The sequence below is a fragment of the Solanum verrucosum genome, unplaced genomic scaffold (genome assembly GCF_900185275.1).
Source record: "Solanum verrucosum unplaced genomic scaffold, falcon-dt-bn FXZP01000234.1, whole genome shotgun sequence".
NCBI lineage: Eukaryota > Viridiplantae > Streptophyta > Magnoliopsida > Solanales > Solanaceae > Solanum > Solanum verrucosum.
Genome location: NW_026020440.1, coordinates 1,593,210 through 1,620,287, shown reverse-complemented (window position 1 = coordinate 1,620,287; position 27,078 = coordinate 1,593,210). Strand labels below are relative to the sequence as shown.

The following is a 27,078-nucleotide window of genomic DNA, read 5'->3' as shown; positions in this document are numbered from 1 at the left end:
TAAAGATCCTTATTTGTCTAATATAATTTTTTAATTTTTAAGAATTAATTTTTATTTTTAAAATTCAATATAACCTTATGATTACACTTGTGCAATCAAACAATACACTTGTAATTATAATGTAATTACATTATGGCAAACAAACAAATCAGCGTAATTACTAAGTTGTGTAATTACCAGATTGATAATTGCTACCGTAGTAATTACACCAATTTCAATTCCCTGATGACTTTCCAAACAGACCCTAAATGCATAATCGGAATTGAAAATGAAAAGTAATACACTTAATTGAAATAGAGGAATGTTAGTATTTATGTTCATTTTTATATGTTATGTTTTACTTCATGGAAGACAATTTAATTAATCTTCAAAATTAAATTGAATCAGACTAATTTAATATTTTAAATTTATTTATTCACAAACTATAAAAATAATAATAATACTAGCACTACATCTCATATTAATATAATAATAAAATACATCAACATTGAAAACACCCTAAATTCAAAGCGAATTATTAGTTTCGTCCTCGAACTATTAACAAGTCTTAAAAACACTCTTATATATCTGACTAAGAGGGTGTTTGGATTGACTTAAGAGTTAGTCAAACCTACTTTTAAGTCAATTTTTTACTTCTGAAAGTATTTGATAAATATAAAAAATAACTTAAAATAAATCAAAAATAACTTAAAATAAGCTAGAAGATGACTTAAAATAAGTACAAAACCAAAAGCCTCAACTTTTTATTTTTTGACTTAAAAGTTAAGTCAATTCAAACGGACTCTAAAACTAAACTTAGATACACCCCTTATCTATCAGATGATATAGCAAGTGACCTCAATATTGAACTCTTAATAAAAAATCAACACAAATATTGAAAGTATTTAAATTAGTCAAGTAAAATGATATTTTTAACACTGTCAATATTTTGAAAATGAAATTAATAATTAATGGAGAAGTTGAGAATTATTGGTGGCTGCCACTAATACATTTTCTCCATAAACAAATGACCACTTGCAAATTAATTATTGTTGCAGTTTGAAAATTTGGGAAAACAATAATATATAGAGATGCCGAATAGTAGCAGAGCCCAGCACACAAATTACAAAAATGCCGCCGGCGAAGCAGCTCCGGGATCTCTTCACGGCAATACTACTTGTTTTTATTATTGCAGCGGCAGCGAACTTGCCGGTTATAGTACTTTCCGGCGCCGGTGATGTCCGCAGATCGGATTTTCCTGATACTTTCGTTTTCGGTGCCGGTTCTTCTGCCTATCAAGTTAGTTTTTTTAAACCATCAATCATTATGTGATTGTTTTATTTAATTTTTAGCATGCATTCAACTAAATCCAACATTTTCTTCACAGAATATTGCTATATGTATGTGAAAAGTATACCTTTTTGGTCTGTCTTTTTAATTGGTCTAAAAAAGAAAATGACATATTTTACTATTAAGTAATAATTTAACTTTAAAAATGCTCCTTTTAATCTATCACTTATTTTAGATCAGACGTTTCAATAATCTTCCTCTCTTTCTTAAACTTGGTGTGAAATCGAAGTAACTCATACTTTTGACTTGAGATGAAATTTTAGAAAGAAGGATACATTTTTGAAACTTGTGGTCTAAATTAAGGGCCCGTTTGGCCATGCGATATGGTATCATGATATGGAATCATGAGATGAAATTGAAGGTTTGTTTGGACATGCGATATGAAAATTTTGTGTTATATATTTTCTCATAAACATAAAAATCTCATAAATTGTAAAACTATTAAAATAGCCCCAATTGTTTATTCAATCTTATCAAATAAACAAAAAATTATAACATCGCATAATAAATTATTATAAAGTTATTTGTTCTCCATTTAAGTAATTGTTTCATCTAACTTTAATTTAATAAAAAAAAAATTGAACATAAATTGTAGTGTACTAGTCTTTAATATAATCCTCCCACATAATACGAACAATTTCCTCACGTTGAACTTGCGTAGTCCTTTGTATGGAGCTAAAAATCCTTTTGTGTTTCGGAAACCAACATCAACAACATAATATTTATCTACCAAAAAATATTTTATAAAGAATTACTAAAAGCATATGTGACGTAAATGAGACAACTTTGTGTAAATAAATAATATTTATTCTAAGGATGTAATTTAAAGTTACCATGTGGCGGAAATGGAAATTGTGACGTTGGTTCAACAAGTGCATTCTCAAGTACTTTACTATCATGTGCAGTACCTTCCCAACCAGTAGCAACAAAGGTAAATCGCATATCAAAATCACAAGCACATAAGACATTTTGTGATGTTCTTCCTTTGCGATTACGATATGCTTGTTGCACCGCTTTAGGAACCTTCCCTTCTATATATGTTCCATCAATCGCACCAACACAATCCTATCAAATAAAAAATACATCAATATTAGTTTAGTGAACATAAAATAAATTGGAAGCATTATAGAATGCACTTCTTGTAAGAGTAATAAAAATAGTGCTTCCAAGACAATGCAAAGTCATAAAATAAATATTATCTCTTTAAACAAAGTTGATAGGAAATATGTAACTAAATACTAATAACTTACACATAAAATATAAATGTTCACTTATTAAGGCCATAAAATAAATTTATTAATGAGATTGAAATTTTACCTTAAACCAAGGCCAAAATCGAGTATTATGTCGAATTTTGGAATGTACACCAGTCATATTTTTTGGTTGTATAAATGTTGGTGCCATCTTGCTAATTGCCTCGGCAACTATTTTAACATGCCGGTTAATTGTTTCAAGTGAATGTTGAAAAGTTTCACAATCGTGAGGTGTGAGTTAAAGTGACTATATGTTGGTGAGAATAATAAATTTTATGTCGGTGAGAATAATAATTTTAAAAAGTAATGATGTGATTATAAATTTTATTTACATATGAAACAAATGGTTAGTAGATATAAATGTGGGGTTGTTTTAACAAAATATAAACTCATGGATCAATTATTGTATTAAAATATCTCAAAGCATGATATGGAATCACATGGTGATTCCATATCATGGTTTTTGGAGAATATGGTATCACCTCTCATGATATGGAATCATGAGATGGAATCAGCGTAAAATCGCATGTCCAAACGCTGATTCCATCTCACGATACCATATCGTGATATGGTATCGCATGGCCAAGCGCCTACTAAGTAATAGATATTTGTGTGGTTATAAATCATTTCATTAAGGATAAAATGTATCAAGTCAAACTACATCACATAAATTGAGATAAAAAGAATATTATTTTTTTATCAAAGACGCATCTAGAATTTCTAAAACATATGTTTTAGATGTGAATTGATTCCTTTTCCTCTAGATAAAAACTTAATATTTAACCAAGTGTAACGATCAGAGGCTTTTGGAATATAAGTGGTAACAAATAATATTATATTGAATGTAGATAATAAGTACATGAAATCCCTAGTTATGCAGGGAGACCATACGTTCACGCGCATCATAATTTACACAATAAATACGCTAATAAGATAACTAGAAAATATATTTGTGCATACATGAGTTTTTCAGTGTATAGATGTATAGTGTTGATTACTGATTAGCAAATACCTATAAAGTAGATGCTAAACTCTGTGCAAAGTGCAATGGCGGAGCCAAGATTTTTACTAAGTGGGTTCAAAATATAAAGAGGTAATTGACACACGAAGAAAGCGGAGAATTCATCTACTTTATATATATAAAAGATAATTTTAACTTTATTTGTATATAATGTAAATTTTTAACAAAAACGATTCATCTGAACCCCCTTACGGTATCCTGGCTCCACCTTTGACGATGTGGTACGTTTATCGAAAGGTTGAAGGAGCAGCATTTGAAGATGGAAGAATGCCTAGCATTTGGGACACCTTTGCTCATGCTGGTTTGTTCTCTTCAATCCTTGTGGTTTACTCTACTAATCTCAGAATATGAAGATATGGTTTCTTTTAGCTTGCTTATTATGGTAGTTTTCGCAGGCTAAATTAATAGATTTGTAATCACATTTCACTTTGCTAAATCATATGCTTCCTCGGTCCCAATTTATATGAGTTACTTTGACTTGATACAAAATTTAAGAAAGAAAGAAAGACTTTTGAAACTTGGGTCTAAATTATTTCATTAAGGGTAAATGATCATTTTAAAGTTAAATTGTCAGTAAATATAGAAATGTATCGTTCTTTTTGGGATTGACTAAAAAGGAAAGTGAGTTATATAAATTGGGATAGAGGAAGTAATAATTTTCGAGGATTATTATGGTACGGTATGGGAAAATGTTTATGCCCTGTTCGTACTGCAGCAACAAATGACACTAGATTGTACTAACACTAAATTTTTCAGGTATATATGGAGGAGCCAACGCGGATGTATCTTGTGACGTATACCATAAATACAAGGTCTGGAAGATAGTTCAACATTGAGTTCATGTAATTGATTATCAGTTAGACTGCTTGTTTCTTTGCAGGAAGATGTAAAACTCATGGCTGATATGGGTTTGGAAGGCTACAGATTTTCCATTTCGTGGTCGAGGCTTATTCCAAGTAGGCTACATTATCCAACTACTTCGTACAATCGTATCTATGAGGTTGTAATAAGCTTTATATTTCGTCTCATTCGTTGTTTTTGTTTAATCATGTAGATGGAAGAGGTTCGATTAATCCTAAAGGGTTACAGTATTACAACAATCTCATCAATGAGCTCCTCCGTCATGGTTAAAAACAGATCCCCTTATGTGCTAGTTCTTACTTTTTCAATTTCAAGTTTAAATGTCCGCGTGTTAGTAATAGATGATATATCACTTGTCTGATTATATTTTGTAGGAATTCAACCACATATTACGTTATGTCACGGTGATATACCACAAACGCTTCAAGATGAATATGGTGGATGGATGAGTCGAAAGATAATGTGTGATGAAGATCGAGTACTTCTAATTTTAGTTCATGATTTGGCTACTGTATTCTTTTACATCTAACTGAATGTGTAAAAACTGTTTGTGTGTCCCTTTTAGCGATGATTTCACTGCTTACGCGGATGTGTGCTTCAAGGAATTCGGTGACAGGGTTTCGTATTGGACTACGTTAAATGAAGTCAATGTGTTCACTATAGGTGGTTATGATAATGGGATCACACCCCCGAATCATTGTTCCCCACCTTTCGGAGCTAAATCCTGTTCCATAGGTAACTCTTCAACCGAGCCATACATAGTAGCTCATAATATACTGCTTGCTCATTCAGCCGCAGTGAGACTATACCGGAGAAAATACAAGGTAGCACCTTCTGAACTAACTACTATTATACTTAAGCCCCAAACTTTTGCTGATAATGTGAGTGTGTCGCTGCAGTCAACTCAACATGGTTTTGTGGGATTGAATCTCTTTGCATATCGACCACTTCCTTGTACAAATGAAACAGCTGATATAAATGCAGTACAACGAGTTTATGATTTCTACGTAGGCTGGTAAAATGCAGAAGTTTCTTGGTCTATTAGCATCTCTTACCAAGCTGATCTTGTGGAATGTTGTCATAATTCATATTTTCAATGCAGGTTTGCCAATCCCTTAATATTTGGCGATTATCCTGATGTAATGAAGAGGAATGTTGGGTCTAGATTGCCCGAATTCACACGAGAAGAGTCTATGCAAGTTAAAGGCGCTATAGACTTCATTGCCCTGAATCATTATCAAACAATACATGTCAAAGATAGCTCCAGCAGCCTTGAGAGTAAAATCAGGGACTACACCATTGACGGAGCATTCGAACTTATATGTAAGAATAACGACTTACTCTTAACTTGATCTGTTCGATTGACAGTTAAACATAATAGTCATCTTAAGCTTGGTGATCAAGGTAATCTTCTTTTACCAAGCTGCTGACGTCAATCAGCTTCGTTCTCCTTTATATATTAGCGTGACATGAAAAAAATCACTACTTCAACGTCTTTCTTATGTTGTTTTTTTGTAACATTATGAATTTGTACAGACACCGAAGAAGATTTCTCCACCAGATCAGGTGAGTCTTGCGAACATACATGAATCTATGATGACTTTGCCTTGTTTATATAACTTTTATTTAATTTTTCATTTGACAATTTGTTCAGTTTGAGTATCCAGTGACACAACCGGGACTAGGAGACATATTAGAATATCTCAAGCAAGCTTATGGCAATATTCCAATATATATTCACGAAAATGGTTCTCTTTCTCTCTCTCGCTCTTTGTCATACTCCGGATTTCTAAGCCTTTTGAAAGTTGGTTTAGAAGCTTTTTTCGCCTAAAGTAATTAAGTCTGAGAAAGCTCGCTCTGATTTATTTTTCCAGGTCAAATGACAAGACGAAATGCTACGTTAAATGATACAAGAAGGGTGGAATATCTGCAAGCTTACATTGGGACTGTGCTTGATGCTATGAGGTAAGCCCTTTTTTTTCACACAACACGTTTTTTAAAACACATAGATCAAGCATTTAAGCATCTCGTCGTTGCAATCTAGTGATCTTAAATGATCAGAAGTGTGTAATCTCCACATGCCAACTAGTCATCTTAGACTTTTAAGTCCAGTACTGGCAGAGTCAGGATTTTTACTAAAGGATTCAAAATACAGAGAAGTAAACACACGAAGAAGCTAAGAGGATTCAAGATCTTACTATACATCAATATATGTTTCCGGCACCCTTGCACCCTCCAGCTCTGGCCATGCTTGTAATTTTACGAAGTAATTATGTTTAGACGATATTCATGATGTTCTGTTTCTGTTTTAGGAATGGATCAAACGTGAAAGGCTATTTCGTGTGGTCGTTCCTAGACTGTTTTGAGTTACTGGATGCATATGGTTCAGGATTTGGATGACGAAGAGTTAACAAGATATCCAAAGCTTTCTTCACATTGGTACACTAATTTCTTGAAGGGGAAAGCCTCCAAACATAGTGAAATTCTTCAGATTGAAGATGAAGTACTTCATTCTTCACAATAAGTATTTTGTGGTTTCATTTGTATCTTCACAATAATGATGTATTATTTCTAAGTTGAGCGGACTCTTCACTTTCGATGCTACACTCGTGTCGGATTCTCCAAAAAGAATCCGACATGCGTCCGCTGCCATTTTTGAAGAGTTTGAGCAACATAGATTATTTCAAATGTTAGTTGTTTTTATGCTAATTATTGCAAAGAGTAATAAGGATTAATGCTAATAGTGAAGTGATTGACATTTGGAGTATCTTAGTTAAGTCTGTCTGTCGTTATACTATTGAACCAAATATACTCCTGCCGTTATGTAAATATTCAAATATGTCCCTATTATTATGGATGGAATTCCTGAAATCAAACAAAAATACCGACTTTCTCCTAAATAATTCACCCCCTCCCCCCTCTTTTGATTCGATCCGGCCCACTAAATTAAATAACCTATATCAAATTAAATCCAAATGGGGAAACATTTTACTAGGTACTTATAAGAAAACAAACTTTAAATTTAAAATATAGTAAGAATTAGGATGGGGGCTATGACCCGGTTTATAACTCATTTCAATTCAATCCATTTCAATCCAAATAATAATGAAAAACTTAAATAAATATGTTATATTAAGAAAATATTTACCATTAGTAGTAATATCATTTTCCTCCACTTATAATACAGTTTTAATATATATTACATAGAACAATTTATAAAGATCATATAATACAAGTTTTATTGATGGATAGTACATTTATCACATATTTTAATACACTTATACAACATTGTGTCAATTATTTTTTACCAAAGAAGCATAATATATTTTAAAACATTTATAATACATATATACCATAATATTGTTATGAATGATGATAAATAAAAAATATCACTAAAATCAGTAATTATTTATTAAAAAGTACTCAGTCAAGTAATTTTTTCAATAGTATTTAAGCGGGTTAATGACCCAATAATTCAACCCATTTTGAGCATTTTGTATTTTGGATAGTTGTTCTTGTTTAAATTCTCTCTTAAGAGCAAGAGAGTGCTAGACAAAAGTGTGTAAAGTTGATTAAATATTCGATTGCTTCCACTAATAAGTGTTGCTAAATCGACTCATTCATGTAGCACCAAAACATTATTATTGTCTAGTATGATCACAACCACAATAATAACAAAAATGAGTTTATAATAAACTTCTATGCAATGATGATAGATATTATAGTAATATAAAATATTAGTGATGTTAAATAGCCATAAAAAATTGAACTAAATTTGATAAGGTAAAAAGTAATTATTTCAATTTCCTAATACTTTTCGCAGGTTATCAAATCAGCATGATATAGAAACACAAGACTACTATTAATGTGTGTCGGAATTTATGCACAGTATAAATTTTATGATTTTTATAATGTGTAAATATCTATTATTTCTAAAGTGTTTTGAGTTTTAATTGTTTTAATTGGAGTATTCTCAAATTATATTAAAAAAATTATTTAAAAATGTAGTATAATTTTATTTTTTATTTCAATGCAATGTTTATTTTGATTGTTATTTGAATTCTATTGTATAGTATCGTTTAAATTCATCGTTAGGTTAAAAACAATTTAAAAAAATTAAACCTGATCATGACCTGTTTTGAAGTTTTGTACTTAATTCTAGTGGTTTAGTCCTTCACGATTTGTATATAGTGATAGTTAATGATGAATAAATGAAATATCATACCTTGGTGAATGAATAAAATTTTGCATTTCTTATAAGGCTCAGATAATTCTTTTTTTTTTTTAAAGCTAATTTGATATGGTATCATAATATATGCACGTATCGTGAAAAGGGTGATGATGAATGAAATGTCCCATGCCGATGAAGAAATTATTGAAAAAATGATTCTAGTATCTCAAAAAGAAGTATTCATATTATTATCTAGATTCATTTCTTATTGAATAACATTGAGTGACTATTAATTTTTGTTTAAATCTAGCGTTTGTTTTTGACAATTGAATCGTATTCTTTATTGTTATTAATCCCTAAATATTCGCCCTTTATTAACAATTCATTAAGTCAATTCTTCATTAGTCTTAAAGACTTAATTACTTTTCAATATTTGGGATGTTTGATCAAGAGTGGAACTAAGTGGGGTTTGAATGAACTTAATAGTTTTTCCGTACACCTTGTATTTGTATTAGAAAATTAAAGAAATATATATGTATATTAACTTGTGATTCCTAACAAAATTGACTACGACTCAGTGGTAAGGAAGGGACTATGAAAATGCTTTTCCAGGCTAACATTGTTGGTTTTGAACCCTATTATTATCAAAAGTTTTTTTTTTTTTTTAAAAAAAAAGAATGCTTTGCAATATTTTTCTCTTATGCTATTTATGCAAATTTCACAAATAAAAATCAAAATTAACAAAAATCATCTTAAAATAATAAAAAAAAGGATTCTCATATTTTTTCATATCTTGTAGTGCTGGATTTTTTATTCATAAAATCTTTATTGGTCGAAATATCCCTATGAAATATTCTTAATGAAAATGTCTGATACGCATCAAAACTTTGGTGAATTTCATACAAATATTCGTGAATAAAGTATTTTCCTTAAGGTTCCGCCTTGCTAATTTGCTCTATAATAACATTTTCATCCAGTTGTAAATTTATAGTAGTATAAGACAAAATTGAGATATGTTACTATAACAAGCTTTACGGAAGCTACAAGAGTACTTAATAATTGCCAATTAAGAAGCAGAGCCGGCTGCCGGCAGCTCCACTGACACAGAAGAAGGATGACAATTCCGACGAACCACCAGCTCCGACGTATATTCACGGCGGTGATGCTTGTTTTTCCGGTCCTAGTTTTCGGCGTCCGGAGAACAGACTTCCCTGATACTTTCGTCTTCGGCTCCGGTTCTTCTGCTTATCAAGTCAGTAACTTTTATTTAAAATGTACGATTTAACTTATATACACTGACGTCAATAACAATAGTTAACTTGCAAAATGTAAATAATATACGGTAAAAACTGAGTTCACAGTAAAATACTAATTCACGTGAATCCATAACTTCTAAGCTAAGTCCGATTAGTATATGGATATACAAAATTTAGTAGCTAATACAGTAGAGAGTAATTACTTGATTCGTGCTTCGTTTTGATGAAAGGTTGAAGGTGCAGCATCTGAAGATGGAAGAACTCCAAGCATTTGGGACACTTTTGCTGATGCTGGTTTGTTCTCCTTAATCACTTATGATTGTAGTTGTACTAAATAAAAAGATAATTTTCGAAGATCGTTATGATAGAGGTACAATTGTAGCTAAATGGTACAAGTTCCATGCCTAAATTTTCATCAGGTGGATATGGAGGCGCTACTGCAGATGTATCTTGTGACGCGTACCATAAATACAAGGTACAGGAGAGGAAACATGATCAATTTAACTTCGAGTTCACATAATTGATGATTAATATGATTGCCTTTAAATATTGTCTATTGCAGGAAGATGTAAAACTCATGGCTGATACAGGTTTGGAAGGGTATAGATTTTCCATTTCGTGGTCGAGACTTATTCCTAGTAAGCTCTTTTGTTCAATTACTCAGTACATATAATGTTGTTGTAAGCTTTATCTTTCTTTCTCATACTTGATTTTTTTTCTCTATGTAGATGGAAGAGGTTCTGTTAATCCTAAGGGATTGCAGTATTACAACAATCTCATTGATGAAATCGTCCGTCATGGTAAAGATCACATTTCCATAAGCACTAGTTCTAATTTTTTCTGAGTTGAGAAATGATCTATGGCTTATCTGATTGACTGAGTTGTGTTTTTATTTTTCCTTAATTTGTAGGAATTCAACCACACGTTACTCTATGTCATAGTGATCTGCCACAAGTACTTGAAAACGAATATGGAGGATGGATGAGTCGAAAGATAATGTGTGATGCAGAGTACTTTAAGTTTAGTTCATGTTTTGCTACACATTTGGAATGATATAACATGATTGTTGATGTTTTTCCTTTTAGCGATGACTTCACTGCCTATGCGGATGTGTGCTTCAAGGAATTTGGTGATAGAGTTTTGCATTGGACTACCTTGAATGAGGTTAATGTATTCACTCTAGGCGGTTATGATAATGGAATGAGCCCTCCAAATCATTGTTCCCCGCCCTTCGGAATGAGACCCTGCCCTATTGGTAACTCATCAACCGAGCCTTACATAGCAGGTCATAATTTACTGCTTGCGCATTCAGCTGTGGTGAGACTCTACAGGAGAAAATACAAGGTGATTCTTTAAACATCGCGATTACTATTTACTAGTGTACTAAATCCCCAAATGTTTGCTAATAGTGTGTACACGCTCCAATGCAGTCAACTCAACATGGTTTTGTTGGATTAAATCTCTTCGCGTTTTGGTCTCTTCCTTATACAAATAAAACAGCTGATGTAATTGCAGCACAACGAGCTAATGATTTTTACCTCGGCTGGTAAGATGAAGAAGTTTCTTAGCTTATTTACATCTCGACTATCTCAAACATTTAACGTCTAATAAATTTCCTATCTTCAATGAAGGTTTGTGAATCCATTGATATTTGGGGATTATCCCGATATAATGAAGAAGAATGCTGGTTCTAGATTGCCCAAATTCACGAGACGAGAATCTAAGCAAGTTAAAGGGGCTATAGATTTCATAGCTCTGAATCATTATATGACAGTACGCGTTAAAGACAGCTCTAACAGCCTGGAAAATGATATCAGAGACTTCACTGCCGATTCAGCATTTGAATTTATATGTAAGAACAAATGACTAATGCATCGATCAAAATAAACATAACGTGATCCATTTAATTGACAATAGAAGACACTATTCAGCTTAAATTCCAACGTCAGTTTCTCTTTGTTTGATCTCAAAACTTAATGCTTCTATCTCTTTATTTATGCAGTGAAAAATGGTGGTACACTTCCAGGCCAGGTGAGGCTCGCGACATGTGTGCAATTTACCTTGTTTATGTTTATTTATTTTTCGATTGAAAATTTGTTCTGTATCAGTATTCAGTGACAGAACCAGGTCTGCAAGGAGTACTAGAATATTTCAAACAAGCTTATGGAAATCCACCTATGTATATTCATGAAAATGGTTCGTTCCTCTCATTCACACACAAACAAGCCCAATCGTGTTGTTTTATACGCGTAGGCTACCATAAAACAAGTATTCTAAAAAGCCTGGTGTTGTTTGTTTTGTCAGGTCAAATGACACCACGAAATGCAACGTTAAATGACACAACTCGGATAGAATATCTGCAAGCTTATATTGGCAATTTGCTTGATGCTGTGAGGTAAGCCCCCCTCCCTGTCTTCACATTACACATTTTGTTATTTAATGAGAGACGCGAAGGTGTTCATCAGAAGTACTCCCTTGACTTCTTCGTATTTTTACTTCGTAGGAATGGATCAAATGTGAAAGGCTACTTCACATGGTCATTTTTAGACTGTTTTGAGTTATTCAACGCGTATGAATCTGCGTTTGGCTTATACTATGTGGATTTGAATGACAAAGAGTTAACAAGATATCCAAAGGTTTCTGCACATTGGTACTCTAATTTCTTGAAGGGAAAAAGCTACAAACATAGTGATAAATTACTACTTCATTCTTCTCAATGAGTATCTTTTTTCTCAATATTGTGTTTACAATCACAGTTAGGGATTTCACAAATTTCTCTGTTGCAAACTTTTGCAAATAAGATTGATCGCGTATCATTGTACAAGGATACGTAGACACTATATTTTTATTTTTCGAATTCTAGCCTCAAAATAAATGCAGATCCTGATGTCCAAAAGCCGGGATTTGCATTTGCCTTGAATACATTGCAAACCTTATATATGCATAGTTGGATCCGTTATGGGTAGTGAGACGTCATTACACCATCAACGACAATGTATCGTATTGTATTGTGTTGTATTATATCGTACTGTATTGTGTTGGGGCAAAATGACATTTTCCTAATCAACGTATTATTGTTTTAAAAAAACACACACATTCTTTTCATAATAAAAATATTATAATTCATTGTTAAGGTAAGATCATAGTAATCTATCATTAATTTTTATTTAGATAACGATAAAATCCTTTTTTTACTGATAAAATAAAAAATATTTTATTTCTTAATATTTTCTGAATTAAAAAAGGATAAACATTTGGTGATATAATTCTTAGTTTTAAATTTAAAATACTACAATCATAAGAACATAAAACATGAAAAGACAAATATACCCCGAACTATCATAAATGGTATGTCAATATCCTTCGTTATACTTTAAGGATGTATATGTCCTTACCGTCATTCTTTTGGGTTGTATATATCCTTGAAACTAACGGATGGACACGTGGCATCATCTAAATGATTTACCCGATTTTATTTATTTTTTTACCCAAAAATTAAAATCTACCCGACCCACAACCAAAATGGGTGGTGCCAAAATCCACTCTTCATTTTCATCAAAAACCATCCCTTTATTCTTCTCAACCCACCATAACCAGTGGCGGACCCAAAATTTTCGTTTAGGGGATTCGAAAAATAAAAGTATAAACGTGTAAATAAGCCAACAAAATAAAATTTCAAGGAAGTAGTAGTATATAGTTTATAGGTACAAAAAGTTAGTTTCGTTACAAGAAATCCGAAACTAACATGAGTGATTATAGTGAAACAAAAAGTTAGCCCTTTACAATATGTCAATCTAGGACTAGAGTGCTAACTACAAACTCCAAAAGAGGTCAGTGCTAATACTTCTCAAGTACGTTTATAATACTATTCGACGAGGTTTCATTGCTTGAAAAGACAAAATAATATCATCCGTTGAAACATCCTTAAACACATCCTTCTTCATAAAAGGAACCATGCAACCGCTCAAGAAGTCATCATTCATTCGACTTCGCAACTCATTCTTAATAAATTTCATTCCCGAAAAAGCTCTTTCAACGGATGCAATGGCAACTGTCAGAAGCAAAGCGAATTTCACCAAACGAAATACAAGAGGATAACATGAATGTTTTTTTGTCTGAACCAATCTTTTTGAAAGATCACAAAGCCCATGTAAATCAAAGAACCTTTTATCGATATCACGGACATCAATAATGTAATTCGCTAGTTGATTCTCAAGTGCACACATGCTAAGTTCATCAAAGTCATTAGGATATAATTCAACCATTCTTATTATTTTCTGGATATCAAAACTTGAAAATGAGTCTACCGGATTCAAACAAGCAACTCCATAAAGCAACTCGGTTGTTACCTCATCAAAACGATCATTGAGTTCTTGCAATTGCCAATCAATTATTTTACAAAATACTTCAACACGATAATGATGAAAAACAGTATAATCAGCAGATTTACGCCGTGATCTTCCAGAATTAACATACGGCTCGTCAAAATTAGGCACCACAATATTATACTTGATACAAAATGCAAAAACCTCAACAACAAATAAATCTCATCTTTCATTTTCCCTCAACTCTTATAGCCTTCTCTTGGCCACTTTAACAAGTAGCATGGCATTTGCAATGTCTTGCTCCTTTTTTTGTAAACATGTACTAAGATCATTAGTAATTCCTAAAACTTCTTTCATCAAATGCAACATGAATGCAACCTCATAAGTTTGAGCAATTCTGATATATCATGTTGCCCTGGATTTTTCATCCATAGAATGTGCAGTTTCAACAATATTATCAAGAATGTCCATAATTGTACCAAACTTGAGAATAAAACAATTAAAAGATTTGAAGTGAGATCCTCAACGAGTATCGCAAGCTCTAGAAATACCAATTTCTTGATGCAAGCCTCTACCCGTTTTAAGCTCACCCATATCAAAAGCTTTTTGAATTATTTTTTCCTGAGATTCTCGATAATCATCCATACGTTTATAAGAAGCCGCCAAAACATTAAAAATATTTGAAACCAAATGAACAAGTTCTCCAACTTGAAGACATCTTTTAGAAACACCAACAAGAGTTAATTGAAGTTGATGAGCAAAACAATGTATGGAATAAGCCGATCTACTTTCTTTCTTAATCAACATCTTAAGGCCATTGATATCACCTTGCATATTACTTGCTCCATTATAGCATTGTCCACACACATAAGATAGACTCAAGGAATGTTGAGAAAGTAAATTGACAATTGCTTCTTTTAGAGATAAAGCACTAGTATTTTTAACATGAACAATGTCAAGAAGTCTCTCCATCACAAATCCTCTTCTATCAACATATCGTAAAACAACCGTCATTTGCTCCTTGCGTGAAACATCAAAAGATTCATCAACCAATAAGGAAAAATAATCACCATTTAGTTCCTTTATGATGCCCTTAATTGTTTCAATCTTGCAAGCAATTACAATATCTTTTTGAATTTTTGGACAAGTCATTTGGTCATTTTGAGGAGCATTTTCTAATACAAACTTACGAACTTCATCACACTTTTGGGCATAAAATGAAAGAATCTCAAGAAAATTACCTCTGTTAAGTGATAATTTAGATTCATCATGACCTCGAAATGCCAAGCCTTGTTTCACAAGAAGTCTTACTACATCAATTGAAACTGCTAAGCGGATCTGATACCCGTGCTTATCTTGATTAAATTGTTTCTCAAATGAAGCATGTATGGATATTGTTGTTGTCGCATTAGATCTTCACATTTTCTTTTTGACTGATTGTGAATGCTAGTATGCCCACCAACATGTGTTTGCAAACTAGCTTTTTTATGCCAACCTCTAAACCCCACACTCAAAAATGTTTCACCTCCGCCTTGAAGATTGTTATTTTGCTTGAATAAATAACAATACAAACAAAAAGCTGCATCTTTACTTATACTATACTCTAACCAATCAGGAAATTTATCAAACCATTTATGATTAAAACGACGCACATCTCCAAAAATGTTTGTTTGTGGAAACTCTTTTAATAGAGGTTGACAAGGTTTTTTTTGGAGATAAGCTCTTCTAATAGCGTCACGGTGATTTGGATGAAATTCCAAGATTTGAGTTCTTTCACCTGGATCTGCCTTTAAAGAACTTAAATCAAATTCTTGAGAAGAGTATGATGGTACTTCCAAATGATTAGCATTTTCTTCCCAGTTAGGTTGATTCTGAGTAATAGAACTTGAATTTGATACTTTAAAAAAGTACTTCTCCATTGACTATGAATCTATACAAAATAGTTAATTGTTAAATGCATTAAAGATAACTTTTTACAAATTACATTAGATATTACCATCAAAATTCAAATGGTTCATCAATCTAATTACGACTATCAAAGAAAGAATAGAAAAAAACAATCAAAAAAATTTCACAATTTAAAATGAAGATAGTCAATATTCAATCAAGAAAGATGAACTTTTCAAGAAAATTGAGAGAAAAGCTTACCTTGGAGAAAAGACAAACAATCAACCATTTTAATTTTAGCTTTGAGCCTCCACTTCAGATAATCAGAGATACTACAAGTCTACAACCTTAAAAAATAAAGACCCATTTAATTTCTTGAAAATTGAAAGAAAAGAAGAAGAAGAGAAAAAGGCTTTTACCTTTTAAGCAATAAGCATGAGTTTTGATTTTTCATTTCGAATTGAATGTGAGATTCAAGCATGAAGTATCAAGTATGAAACAATCAACAATAGAATATTATGGGAGATGATTTTAATAATTGAGTTTTGAGTTGGGGAAGAACAAGAAAGTGATTTAGGGATTTGAAAAGTGAAAAAGTTATCAGCTTTTAGGAATGGGAGTATGGGAGTTGGGACCCTTGAATTTTTTGGGTTTAACATCACATTTTAGCACGTTTTATTAAAAAAAAACATTAAAATCGGAACTGGAACAAAAAAAAAAACTGAAAGTAAAAAACTAAAAAAAAAACGTTAACCCAGGGATTCGATCCCTGGACGTCAGGCTTAACTTTGAAGGGAGCTGCCACTGGGCTATCTCCTTCACCTTGTCATTGAGGGGGTTCAGAATATATATATCCACATAAATCCAGAAAATTCACCTTATATATATAATGTAATTTTTTTTTGAAGGGGTTCGGGTGAACCCCTGAGCAACACGTGGGTCCGCCCTTGACCATAACCATGGAATCAAAAACTCATTTTTCAAAAAAGAAGATGACTTGTGCACTAAAACTACTTTTTTCATCACTTTCACTTCAAACATTGTACCTTCCATATTCCATTCAGCTTCAACATGTAACATCCCCGACAAGTTATGTCAATTGTGTGTCTTTCGAATTCTTTAAATTTATAGCTTTATGCTTGCTGGCCAAAAAAAAAAAAAATCTTCATCTTCATTTAGCACAGTAGGAATCTAGGTTATTGGGTGTTTTGTACATCATCTATTTCAAAAATATTTTCAACACCTTTCAATAATAACAAATCAATTTGAGCTTTAAATTTTCGATTTGATTGTAGACCCACTTTAAAGCTTGAAGCTTTGTCCACCAATGGTGATAGTATTTTCTCAAATCCTTTCAACAATAACAAATTGATTTGAGCTTGAAATTTTCTATTTGAATGTAGTCCCACTTTAAAGCTTGAAGTCCATCAATGGTGGTAGTATTTTCTTAACCCCCTTCAATAAATAATAAATTGATTTCAACAAAAAAAAAATGAAATTGGTTTTCTTGATTTTGATTGAAATAATGCTTCTGGGTTTCTGTTTGTGAGTTTTGGAAAATGAATTGAAGAACATTTTTTCCTTTTATTTGATTTTTAATGAAGATGAAAAGCTATGTTTTTTTTATTTTTAGTTTTAAATGCCATGGTATTTTAATTTGGGCCATGGGTGGGTAAATTATAGAAAATGGGTGGATTTTCAAATTTTTTGGATAAATAAATAAATAAAATCAGGTTAGTTATTTAGATGATGTCATGTGTCAATCTGTTAGTCTTAAGGGTATAGATGATCCAAAATATTGACGGTAAGGGTATATACAACCTTAAAGTATAACGGAGGGTATTGATATACCATTTGTGATAGTTCGGGGATATATTTATCCTTTTTCCCAAAATTATTACATTAATTTAAAACACAAAATATCTTTAAAGTATAGTCGATGGAGTTATCCCCTTTTTCATATTAATCTTAAAATCAAAGAATATGTTAGCAAATGTTTTATCCTACTTCAATTTGAACAAGATCAAGAAATAAAAATATAATGTATTTTTTAAAAAATAAAATTTTTATCAGGCAAAAATGTTTTTGATCTAAATGGAAATATTTTTAGATCAAATTATTAACAACATAAATATTTTCGAATGAAACTATTAGTTGCATGAATATTTTGGATCAAATTATTGACGAACATTTTTATTCAATTTCATACCAGTTAAGAGTTTTTTTTTTTAAAAAAAAATATAGGCCAAGTAAAATGAAATGAAAATAAAATAAAATAGTGTGGGCGTGCACTATCCAATATAGGTGGTTCCCCAAGATAATTTAATTTGACAATTGTGGATGAAACTTTTCTCATTACCAAACCTAATTAATTAGCATCTATTTATTAAGCATACGCCAATAATTTCATTTTTATGAAATATCACTATCATTCAAGTTTTAAAAAGAAAATAATTGATACCTTAGGTGTGTTATAAATGATAATAGTTCAAAAAGAAAAATAGAATAAATTTTCTATCTGAAATATCATCACCATTCAATTTAAAAAGAGAACAATTGATAGTTAAGATATGTTATAAATGATAATAGTTCAAATAGAAAAACAGAACAATTTTTCTATTTGAAATATCATCATCTTTCAAATTTAAAAAGAGAACCGTTGATAGTTAAGGTGTGTTATAAATGATAATAGTTCAAATAGAAAAAAACAGAACAATTTTCTAATTGAAATATCACCATCACTCAAATTTAAAAAGATAACAGTTGATAGTTAATACTCCCTCTGTCCCAATTTATGTGACACTTTTCATTTTTCGAGAGTCAAACAGTTTAAATTTGATCAACAATTTACACATGAAATCTTCAAATTTTGTGAAATGAAATTTATATATTTATAAACTAAGTAAAAAGTACTACGTAAAAACTACGTAATTGACAATTCAAAATATCTAAAAGATGTATGAAAAATTTACAGTAAAAAATAAACTTGTTTGAATCTCGAAATCCAAAAAGAGCCACATAAATTGGGATGGAGGAAATATGTGTTATAAATGATAATAGTTCATATAGAAAAACAGAACATCTAATAGTTAGAGCGAAAAAATCACAAAAACAAATCTGATTTTTACTATATGGTGTTTCAGAGTCTAGTGAAAAAGACACTGAAGTATTGAGGGTACAAGAATGATGATGCTCCAAAATTTACAATCCAATTTCAGTTTTTTGGTGCTGATTTTTTCTATCCAATGGTTACTGGTGACAGTCTTTTGTGTGGACAATTATAGCAGAGGTGACTTCCCTCCTGGCTTTGTTTTTGGTGCTGGAACTTCTGCCTATCAAGTCAGTTTCAAAAGTTTTTTTTTTTTCTTTTTTTGATAGTAATCAGATTTAGTGTTCATTATTTGATTGGTTTGGTTTGGTTATTTTTGAATAAAAAGGTTGAAGGGGCAGCATTTGAAGATGGAAGGACACCTAGTATTTGGGACACTTTTGCTCATGCTGGTTTTGTTTCTCAAATCTTTTCAATTCTGCTTCTGTATTGTCATATGAACTTTAAGGTGTATGAAGTTTCATATCTGATTTTTTAAAGCAGAACGATAGAGACTTCATTTAACTTAGGTTGATTTAGGCCCTACGTCAAGATAATCCTATCTTTGAAATACTTTCGTAATGCTCCTAAATAATGAATCATTTGGCTTTGCAACCTCTTTCTGAGTTTCTGTTTCAATAATCTTGAAACTAGAGATAGTTGACATGTATTGTTCGCTTTGGCCTGATTGACTTCATGTATTTGTCACTTAGAGCTATGTCACATTGTTAGAGTGGATTAGAGTCTCGCATTAGTTGGAGAATGGATTAATTGATGGTTTGTTTATATTGATTTAGGCAGTCCTCCCTTTATGAGAGAGAGAGCTTTGGGAATTGAATTAGACTTCTGTGTCATATTTTTACATGATATTATAGTCATGTTCATTCATGTTTGTGCTCCTGGTCCGCGCTTCAGTTGGGCCTTGTTAAAGTGAATGACCATCTCATCTAATAGTTTAAGCTGTTAGAGAAAGTACACTTTTATTATTTAATTATATCCTCAACAGGCCCGAGTGCAGAACATTGTTATACTACTACTTATAGCCATAGGTCTACATTTGATCAAGGGGATATACTATTTTTGGACTTATCTCTTTATCAGGAAACAAATGTTGTGAATTAGGTATTTAGATTAACTGCAGATTGGCATATGATATTTCAAGTTTTTGCTTCCAGGTTTTTCCGGTGGAGCCAATGGAGACATAGCATGTGATGTTTACCACAAATACAAGGTGAATACAATCACTCTGTTCTAATCTGAGTCTTTTACTTCTTACTGATCGCTATAACGTAATATAACAAAATTTGGTATAGTCAATACTCAATAGTTTAGACAGCAATAAAATGGACAGTTACAACGCGCAAATTATAGATGTAGAATCAATAACATGCCTGTTAAGTTTCGAGTTCCTATCTTTCAATTTTCTCAACAACATGCCAAAGAAAGCATTTGACTCAGGCTCTTTAAGCTTTACTCTTGAATTATATTTGTTTAAGCATCTTATAATTGATCTTACATAGTTTAGGTCCTTCACACGTTAGCATAATGCTCCTTAGGTGTGGCTACCTTCGAGTGTCTTCTTATTGGTGGTTTATGGCTACGTTGCTCGGACCTCCAAAGATGTACCTTTTATTGGAGGATCAGACGTGCAGCTGTCTACATTTTTGTGGAGTCCAAGCAACATACTATGTTTGTTCGCTACATTTTGTAAGGAGTTGGTAGCATTATAATACAATCAGTTTTTTCATTAAGAAAGTCATTTTGAGTTCATCAAATTTTTGTTGCAGGACGATGTCCAACTCATGGTTGACACTGGCTTAGAAGCATACAAGTTCTCTATTTCGTGGTCTAGACTTATTCCTGGTATGTTTAGCCCCTTGATGCTACATGAAAACACCTCAGATTATTTTTGTTTATTTCCATCCCCTTTGATGCCGTGTTTGTTCTCTTTTCAGGTGGAAGAGGACCTGTAAATCCAAAGGGTTTACAATTTTACAACAATTACATTGATGAACTTATTAGCCACGGTCATAACTACATTTCTTTGTGACCATGCCAACGTTTAGAAATTTCAGTACATTTTGTCGATTACATATAATAGCAAGAAATGAAAAGCAAAACGCTGCACTTCCGGGTAAACTAAAAAAGTCATTCATATCTTTCAATGTTGCAGGTATTCAACCACACGTTACACTATTTCACAGTGATCTACCGCAGGCACTTGAAGATGAATATGGAGGCTGGTTAAGCCGAAAGATTGTGTAATGTCGATAGACTCATATATCAGTTTGAGTATAAGGACACTTGGATATGATTAACTTCAACAGTAGAGTTTTCTTTTGATTTTAGGAAGGACTTCACGGCATATGCAGAGGTATGCTTCAAGGAATTTGGTGACAGGGTGATGTATTGGACCACCATTAATGAGGCCAATACATATGCGATTGGAGGTTATGATAATGGCTTCGCCCCTCCTGGACGTTGTTCCCTGCCTTTTGCAGTTAATTGTTCTAGAGGGAATTCATCTACTGAGCCATATATGGTTGTTCATAACACGTTACTTGCGCATTCATCTGCAATGAAATTGTACAGGAGAAATTACAAGGTAAAGATTTTAATCTAGAAGCAATAAATAACTTTCATCTGTATTATTATTTAAGTCGCAATGATTTAGCATTTTAGTCTCTGAGGTTATAGTTCGATCAATTTTACTACAAGACTTGTGCTTACTAATGACAGCGAAATTTTGAAATGCAGTCCACTCAACGTGGTTTCGTGGGATTTAATATATATGGTATGTGGTCCGTTCCTTATTCAAATGCAACCGCTGATGTAATTGCAGCACAACGAGTAAATGAATTTTATACTGGTTGGTAAGTTTTAGGATTTCATTGGCTAATTGTATTTGCCACACATATAAACTCTTGCCTTATTAACTACCACATCAATCAAAGTTTAACTTCTATATACTGATAGTGTAAACGTTCCATACACTCTCGGGTCATTTAAAATAAAGGTACTAGTAACCTGTAAATTAAAGCAAGTAACCTTTGATAGCATGTTAAATGCATTTATCCTGCCTTTGCAAGTAAAGTATTTTTCTTCCCTATTAGTAGTCGTAGCATTACTCATGTAGTTTCTTGTTACTAGATTTCTGTTGCTATCTGCCACTTCTTGTACTACTATTGTCGTATTTTTTGTTGTAGTTACTCTTCAGAATGTTTGGTCATGCTTTCTATAGTATCTTGCTGTGGTTTCTTCATTTTTGTTATTATTTCCTTCTCCGAATTTCTTTGAACTGTTTTTTCTTGAACTGAGGGTCTTTTAGAAACAACCTCTCTACCTCCTAGGTAACCAGACCCCACTTTGTGGGATTACATCGAGCATGTTGTTGTTTGCAAGTGAGATATTTGTTTACAACAATTAACTTTTTGCTGCAGGATTATGAACCCTTTCGTATTTGGAGACTATCCCTGTATAATGAAGAAGGCTGCCGGGGCAAGAATTCCAACCTTCACCACATATGAAGCTAAGCTAGTTAAGGGCTCAGTTGACTTCATAGGCCTAAACCACTACATTACTGTATCTGTGAAGGACAGGCCTTCCAGCATTGAAAAGCATAGCAGGGACTTCGGTGCTGACATGGCGGCAGAGGTCTCACGTATGAAATCCATTTCTTACTAAATGCTCACGAATTCTGACCGTTATGTCATACCCACGTAATCCCACAAGTGGGGTCTAGGGAGGGTGGTGTGTATGCAGCCTTACCCCTGCCTTGTGATGTGAAGGTAGAGAGGTTGTTTCCAATAGACCCTTGGATTAAGTAAAAGCATATCAACAAAAATACAAGTATGTAAAGCGAATACTGTAGCAAAAGAAGTCATGTTGACAAAATAATACGACAACTGAAGCACAGGAAACAACAAGTAGTAATACTAAAATCTAAGAGTAAGATAGTAGGAGAGTAATAATAACAATATTGAAAAGGGAACTAGACAATACTCGGCCTCCAAATTTTCTTATCTAGAGTCATGTCCTCGGTAAGTTGCATAATCTAGTTCGTTATCTGCTTATGATGGATTATGTGATATGAATGAGCTTGCTAATTTTATGTTTGTTTTTTTTGGGTTTCTGCAGTTGAGGCATTGACAGCAGATCAGGTGAGGCATCTAATATAATAAAATAAGTTCTTATGTGATATTTCGAGATTATATACTGTCGCTTAAATATTGTCTCATGACTTAAGTATCCAGTGATACCTTCTGGTCTTTATGAACTTCTGGAGTATCTTAAAGAAGCTTATGGAAACCTGCCGATTTACATTCAAGAAAATGGTGAGTCCTCGCCAATCGCGTCCCTCTCTTTGATTTATGCACATCCAATTTCTGAGTTTTTACACCTATGTTTTAGTTCATTTCATATAAAACAAGATGCCTGTTATACAGCTAGCTTTTGTTATGGTGCGGTTTTTCTAAGAATATGATGAAGTTTGTAGTTTCCTCTGAATTCCGAATGTAAGGTGTTACGGTCCCTTGATATGGATCTAGTTATGGGACGCTGCAAGATGAAATCAGATATTTTCTAATGACCTTATTTATGGTGCTGATTCTTTGATAGAAAACCTACAATCTCTTGAGCTAAAGTACTCAAAGATTGGAATAATTTTCTGCTTGTCGTTCCATTGAATTCAAATAACTTTAAATACAACATTAGTGGATTAATCACCGTTGGTAGACTAAACGGATGCTAACATGAGGATTTTAGGCAGCAAACATTCTTACTTATGTACTTCTCTTCAAATTCCTGAAATGTAAAGTATTACAGATGCTTAGAATGATTTGCTTTGGCAGGTCAAAAGACTCTACGAAATGGGACACTAAATGACACGCCGAGGATAGAATATATGCATGCCTACATTGGGAGTGTTCTTGATGCTGTTAGGTACCCTCTAACAACTAGCTATTGACTGTATCTGTTGGCTTTGGTAAAAGCTTTTCTTTTGCTCACTCTCCGTGATAATGCAGGAATGGATCGAATACTAGAGGGTATTTCGCGTGGTGCTTCTTAGATGGTTTTGAGTTACTTGGTGGATATGTACTGAGCTATGGCCTCTACTATGTAGATTTGGACGACAACGAATTAAGAAGGTATCCAAAGCTTTCTGCATACTGGTATGCCAACTTCTTAAAGGGAAAAGAAGTTCAATTTTCGAAGTTGAGGACAAACTAATTCCTATCTACAAATCCTAGTATTGTTGCTAAAATGATATATTTTACCTGCACAAGGCATGTTCCAATACATGAACCTCGCTCGTGGAATTACACCGAGTATGTTGTTATTGTTGTTGTAAGGTGTTAGTACATTATTACCCTTTCGAATTATATGATGTTTACACCAAACTATACTAATTTTCTGTAGTTGGGGCCTGGGGGTGATAAAATGAGGTGACTATGGATATTAATCCACCATTGCTAAATGGCAAAGTTAATATGCATGCAATATGTTAGCAAGATGTAATGCTAGGTAGGTAAGGGTGACGCTTGCCATAATTTTTTTTTTAACCAGAAAACAGGTCAGACAGGCGAGTGAATAGTGATATAATACAAGCAGGCAAGGTTAAAAGGGGTCTTGAGCAACCTTTGACCCCTTCATGACAACCTCTCATTTGTTCAACTATTCCCGAGGCTGGGCTGGGATTAGTATAAGAAGCCCGACCCGAAAAAAGAGTGTAAAGTAGTACTCATGTTAATTTGTAGCAGTCTCATATAGTGCCTCATGTTCTGGACCATTAATGAGGACCTTCCGTAATGAGTTAGGGAACTACCATGTATACTCACACAATTTTTTAACGCTTATAACTGCATATACATACCATTTTTTAGGAATTACTCGAATTCCTCGATTTTTTGTGTATATTAGCCCATGGATTTTGCGCACTGGAGCACTCAAATTTTTTTTTTTCAAAAAATTTTATGAGGACCTTCGTAATGAGTTGGGGAACCACCACATATATTCACACCATTTTTAACGTTTATTTCCGCATTTACAGACATTTTTTAGGAATTACTCAAATTTCTAGATTTTTTGTGTGTATTAGCCCATGAATCTGGCGCCTCGGAGCACAATTTTTTTTTTTGTCAAAAAAATTTATGATGGGCTTCATAATGAATTGGGGAATCATCCCATATACTCGCATCATTTTCTTAACGCCTATTTCCTCATTCACATGCCCTTTTTTAAGAATTACCAAATTCCTCATTTTTTCGTGTATTTTACCATGGATAAAAACGCCCCGGAGCACCCAATTTTTTTTTCAAAAAACTTTATGAAGATTTCTGTAATGAGTTGGGGAACCACCACATATACTCACACCATTTTTGACGCCTATATCCGCATTTACAAACCCTTTTTTAGGAATTATCCAAATTCTTCACTTTTTCGTGTGTATTAGCCCATGGATCTGGCGCCCTGAAGCACTCAAAAAAAATTATGAGGACCTTCATAATGAGTTGGGGAACCACCTCGTATACTTACACCATTTTTAACGCCTATTTTCGCATTAAAGGCCATTTTTTAGGAATTACCAAATTCCTCAATTTTTCGAGTGCATTAGCCCATTGATCTGCACCCAGAGCACCCAATTTTTTTTTCTCAAAAATCTTTATGAGGACCTTCATAATGAGTTGAGAACCACCACGTATATAACGCCTATTTCCGCATTTACAGAACCTTTTTTAGGACTTGCCCAAATTCATCGATAGCACCCAAAATATTTTGCACAAAAAACTCTATGAGTACCTCTGTAATAAGTCGGGGAACCACCAAATATACTCACACCATTTTTAAAGCATATATCCTCATTTACAGACCCTTATTTAGAAATTACCCAAATTTCTCAATTTTTTGTGTGTATTAGCCCATGGATATGACGACCTGGAGCAACCAATTTTTTTTTCTCAAATAACTTTATGAGTACCTCCATAATGAGTTAGGGAACCACCACATATACTCACCATTTTTAATGCCTATTTCCACATTTACATGCCATTTTTTAGGAATTACCCAAATTCCTTGATTTTTCGTGTGTATTAGCCCATGGATCTAGTGCCCCTGAGCATCTAAAAAAAATTTCAATTTTTTTTTATGAGGATCCACCACGTATACTCAAACAAATTTTAATGCCTATTTCTGCATTTACAGTCCTTTTTTTACGAATTACCCAAATTCCTCGAGATTTTGTGTGTATTAGCCCATGGATCTGGTGCCGCAGAGTACCCAAATTTTTTTTCTCAAAAAACATTAAGAGGACCTTCTTAATGAGTTGGGGAACCACCACGTATATTCACACAATTTTTTAACGCTTATATCTGCATTTACAAGCCCTTTTTTAGAAATTACCCAAATTCTTTGATTTTTCGTGTGTATTAGTCCATGGATTTGGTACCCCAGAGCACCCAAAGATTTTTTTTTCTCAAAAAAAAATTATGAGGGCTTCCGTAATAAGTTGGGGAACCACCACGTATACTCACACCATTTTTAATGCATATTTTCGCATATAAAGACCCTTTTTTATAAATTCCTCGATTTTTCATGTGTATTAGCCCATGGATATGACGCCTAGAGCACTCAAAATTGTTTTCTCAAAAACATTTATAAAGACCTCCTTAATGAGTTGGGGAACCACCACATATAATCACATAATTTTTTAAAACGACTATATCCGTATTGACAGGCCCTTTTTAAGGTATTACCCAAACTTCTCGATTTTTCATGTGTATTAGCAAATGGATATGGCGCCCTAGAGCCCCAAAAACTATTTTCTCAAAAAACTTTTCGACGACCTTCGTAATGAGTTGGGGAACCACCACGTACACTCACACAATTTTA

The 27,078-nt window shown here is 32.9% G+C and overlaps 5 protein-coding genes across 6 annotated transcripts; 3 read left to right on the top strand and 2 right to left on the bottom strand.

Annotated features, from left to right (window-relative positions):
- The first annotated feature begins 1,059 nt into the window (after positions 1-1,059).
- LOC125808209 (beta-glucosidase 11-like) lies at positions 1,060-12,625 on the top strand. Of its 2 annotated transcripts, XM_049487930.1 has the most exons (14): positions 1,060-1,278; positions 3,841-3,904; positions 4,360-4,415; positions 4,484-4,511; positions 10,482-10,529; positions 10,620-10,691; positions 10,802-10,889; positions 10,977-11,235; positions 11,322-11,437; positions 11,523-11,743; positions 11,894-11,922; positions 12,000-12,087; positions 12,196-12,286; positions 12,395-12,625. In XM_049487930.1, exons 1-14 carry the CDS (start codon positions 1,111-1,113, stop codon positions 12,609-12,611), a joined length of 1,545 nt encoding a protein of 514 aa, XP_049343887.1. In that variant the 5' UTR covers positions 1,060-1,110; the 3' UTR covers positions 12,612-12,625. The 2 variants fall into 2 exon arrangements, with proteins under 2 accessions (XP_049343887.1, XP_049343888.1); XM_049487931.1 differs by lacking the exon at positions 4,484-4,511 and having other exon boundaries at positions 10,454-10,529; positions 12,395-12,618.
- LOC125808222 (cyanidin 3-O-glucoside 5-O-glucosyltransferase (acyl-glucose)-like) lies at positions 5,362-7,030 on the top strand. The gene is given in 7 exon segments (XM_049487946.1): positions 5,362-5,479; positions 5,567-5,787; positions 6,001-6,030; positions 6,119-6,212; positions 6,339-6,429; positions 6,777-6,860; positions 6,862-7,030. Coding segments are annotated over 6 exon segments (501 nt in total). The 5' UTR covers positions 5,362-5,479; positions 5,567-5,712; the 3' UTR covers positions 6,989-7,030.
- Positions 12,626-13,748: 1,123 nt separating the features above from the next.
- On the bottom strand, positions 13,749-14,687 carry LOC125808252 (uncharacterized). The gene is made up of 2 exons (XM_049487969.1): positions 14,631-14,687; positions 13,749-14,399 (listed from the first exon to the last, which is right to left on the bottom strand). The coding sequence occupies exons 1-2, from the start codon at positions 14,685-14,687 to the stop codon at positions 13,749-13,751; spliced, it is 708 nt and encodes a 235-aa protein (XP_049343926.1).
- A 51-nt stretch (positions 14,688-14,738) lies between these two features.
- On the bottom strand, positions 14,739-16,135 carry LOC125808251 (uncharacterized). Its single transcript, XM_049487968.1, has 2 exons — positions 15,994-16,135; positions 14,739-15,571 (listed from the first exon to the last, which is right to left on the bottom strand). Exons 1-2 carry the CDS (start codon positions 16,133-16,135, stop codon positions 14,739-14,741), a joined length of 975 nt encoding a protein of 324 aa, XP_049343925.1.
- A 3,167-nt stretch (positions 16,136-19,302) lies between these two features.
- Positions 19,303-24,420, top strand: LOC125808250 (beta-glucosidase 22-like). Its single transcript, XM_049487967.1, is given in 12 exon segments — positions 19,303-19,442; positions 19,541-19,604; positions 20,367-20,422; positions 20,979-21,054; positions 21,147-21,218; positions 21,365-21,452; positions 21,541-21,796; positions 21,949-22,064; positions 22,632-22,845; positions 23,399-23,525; positions 24,042-24,132; positions 24,216-24,420. Coding segments are annotated over 9 exon segments (1,230 nt in total). The 5' UTR covers positions 19,303-19,442; positions 19,541-19,604; positions 20,367-20,422; positions 20,979-20,993.
- Positions 24,421-27,078: the final 2,658 nt, after the last annotated feature.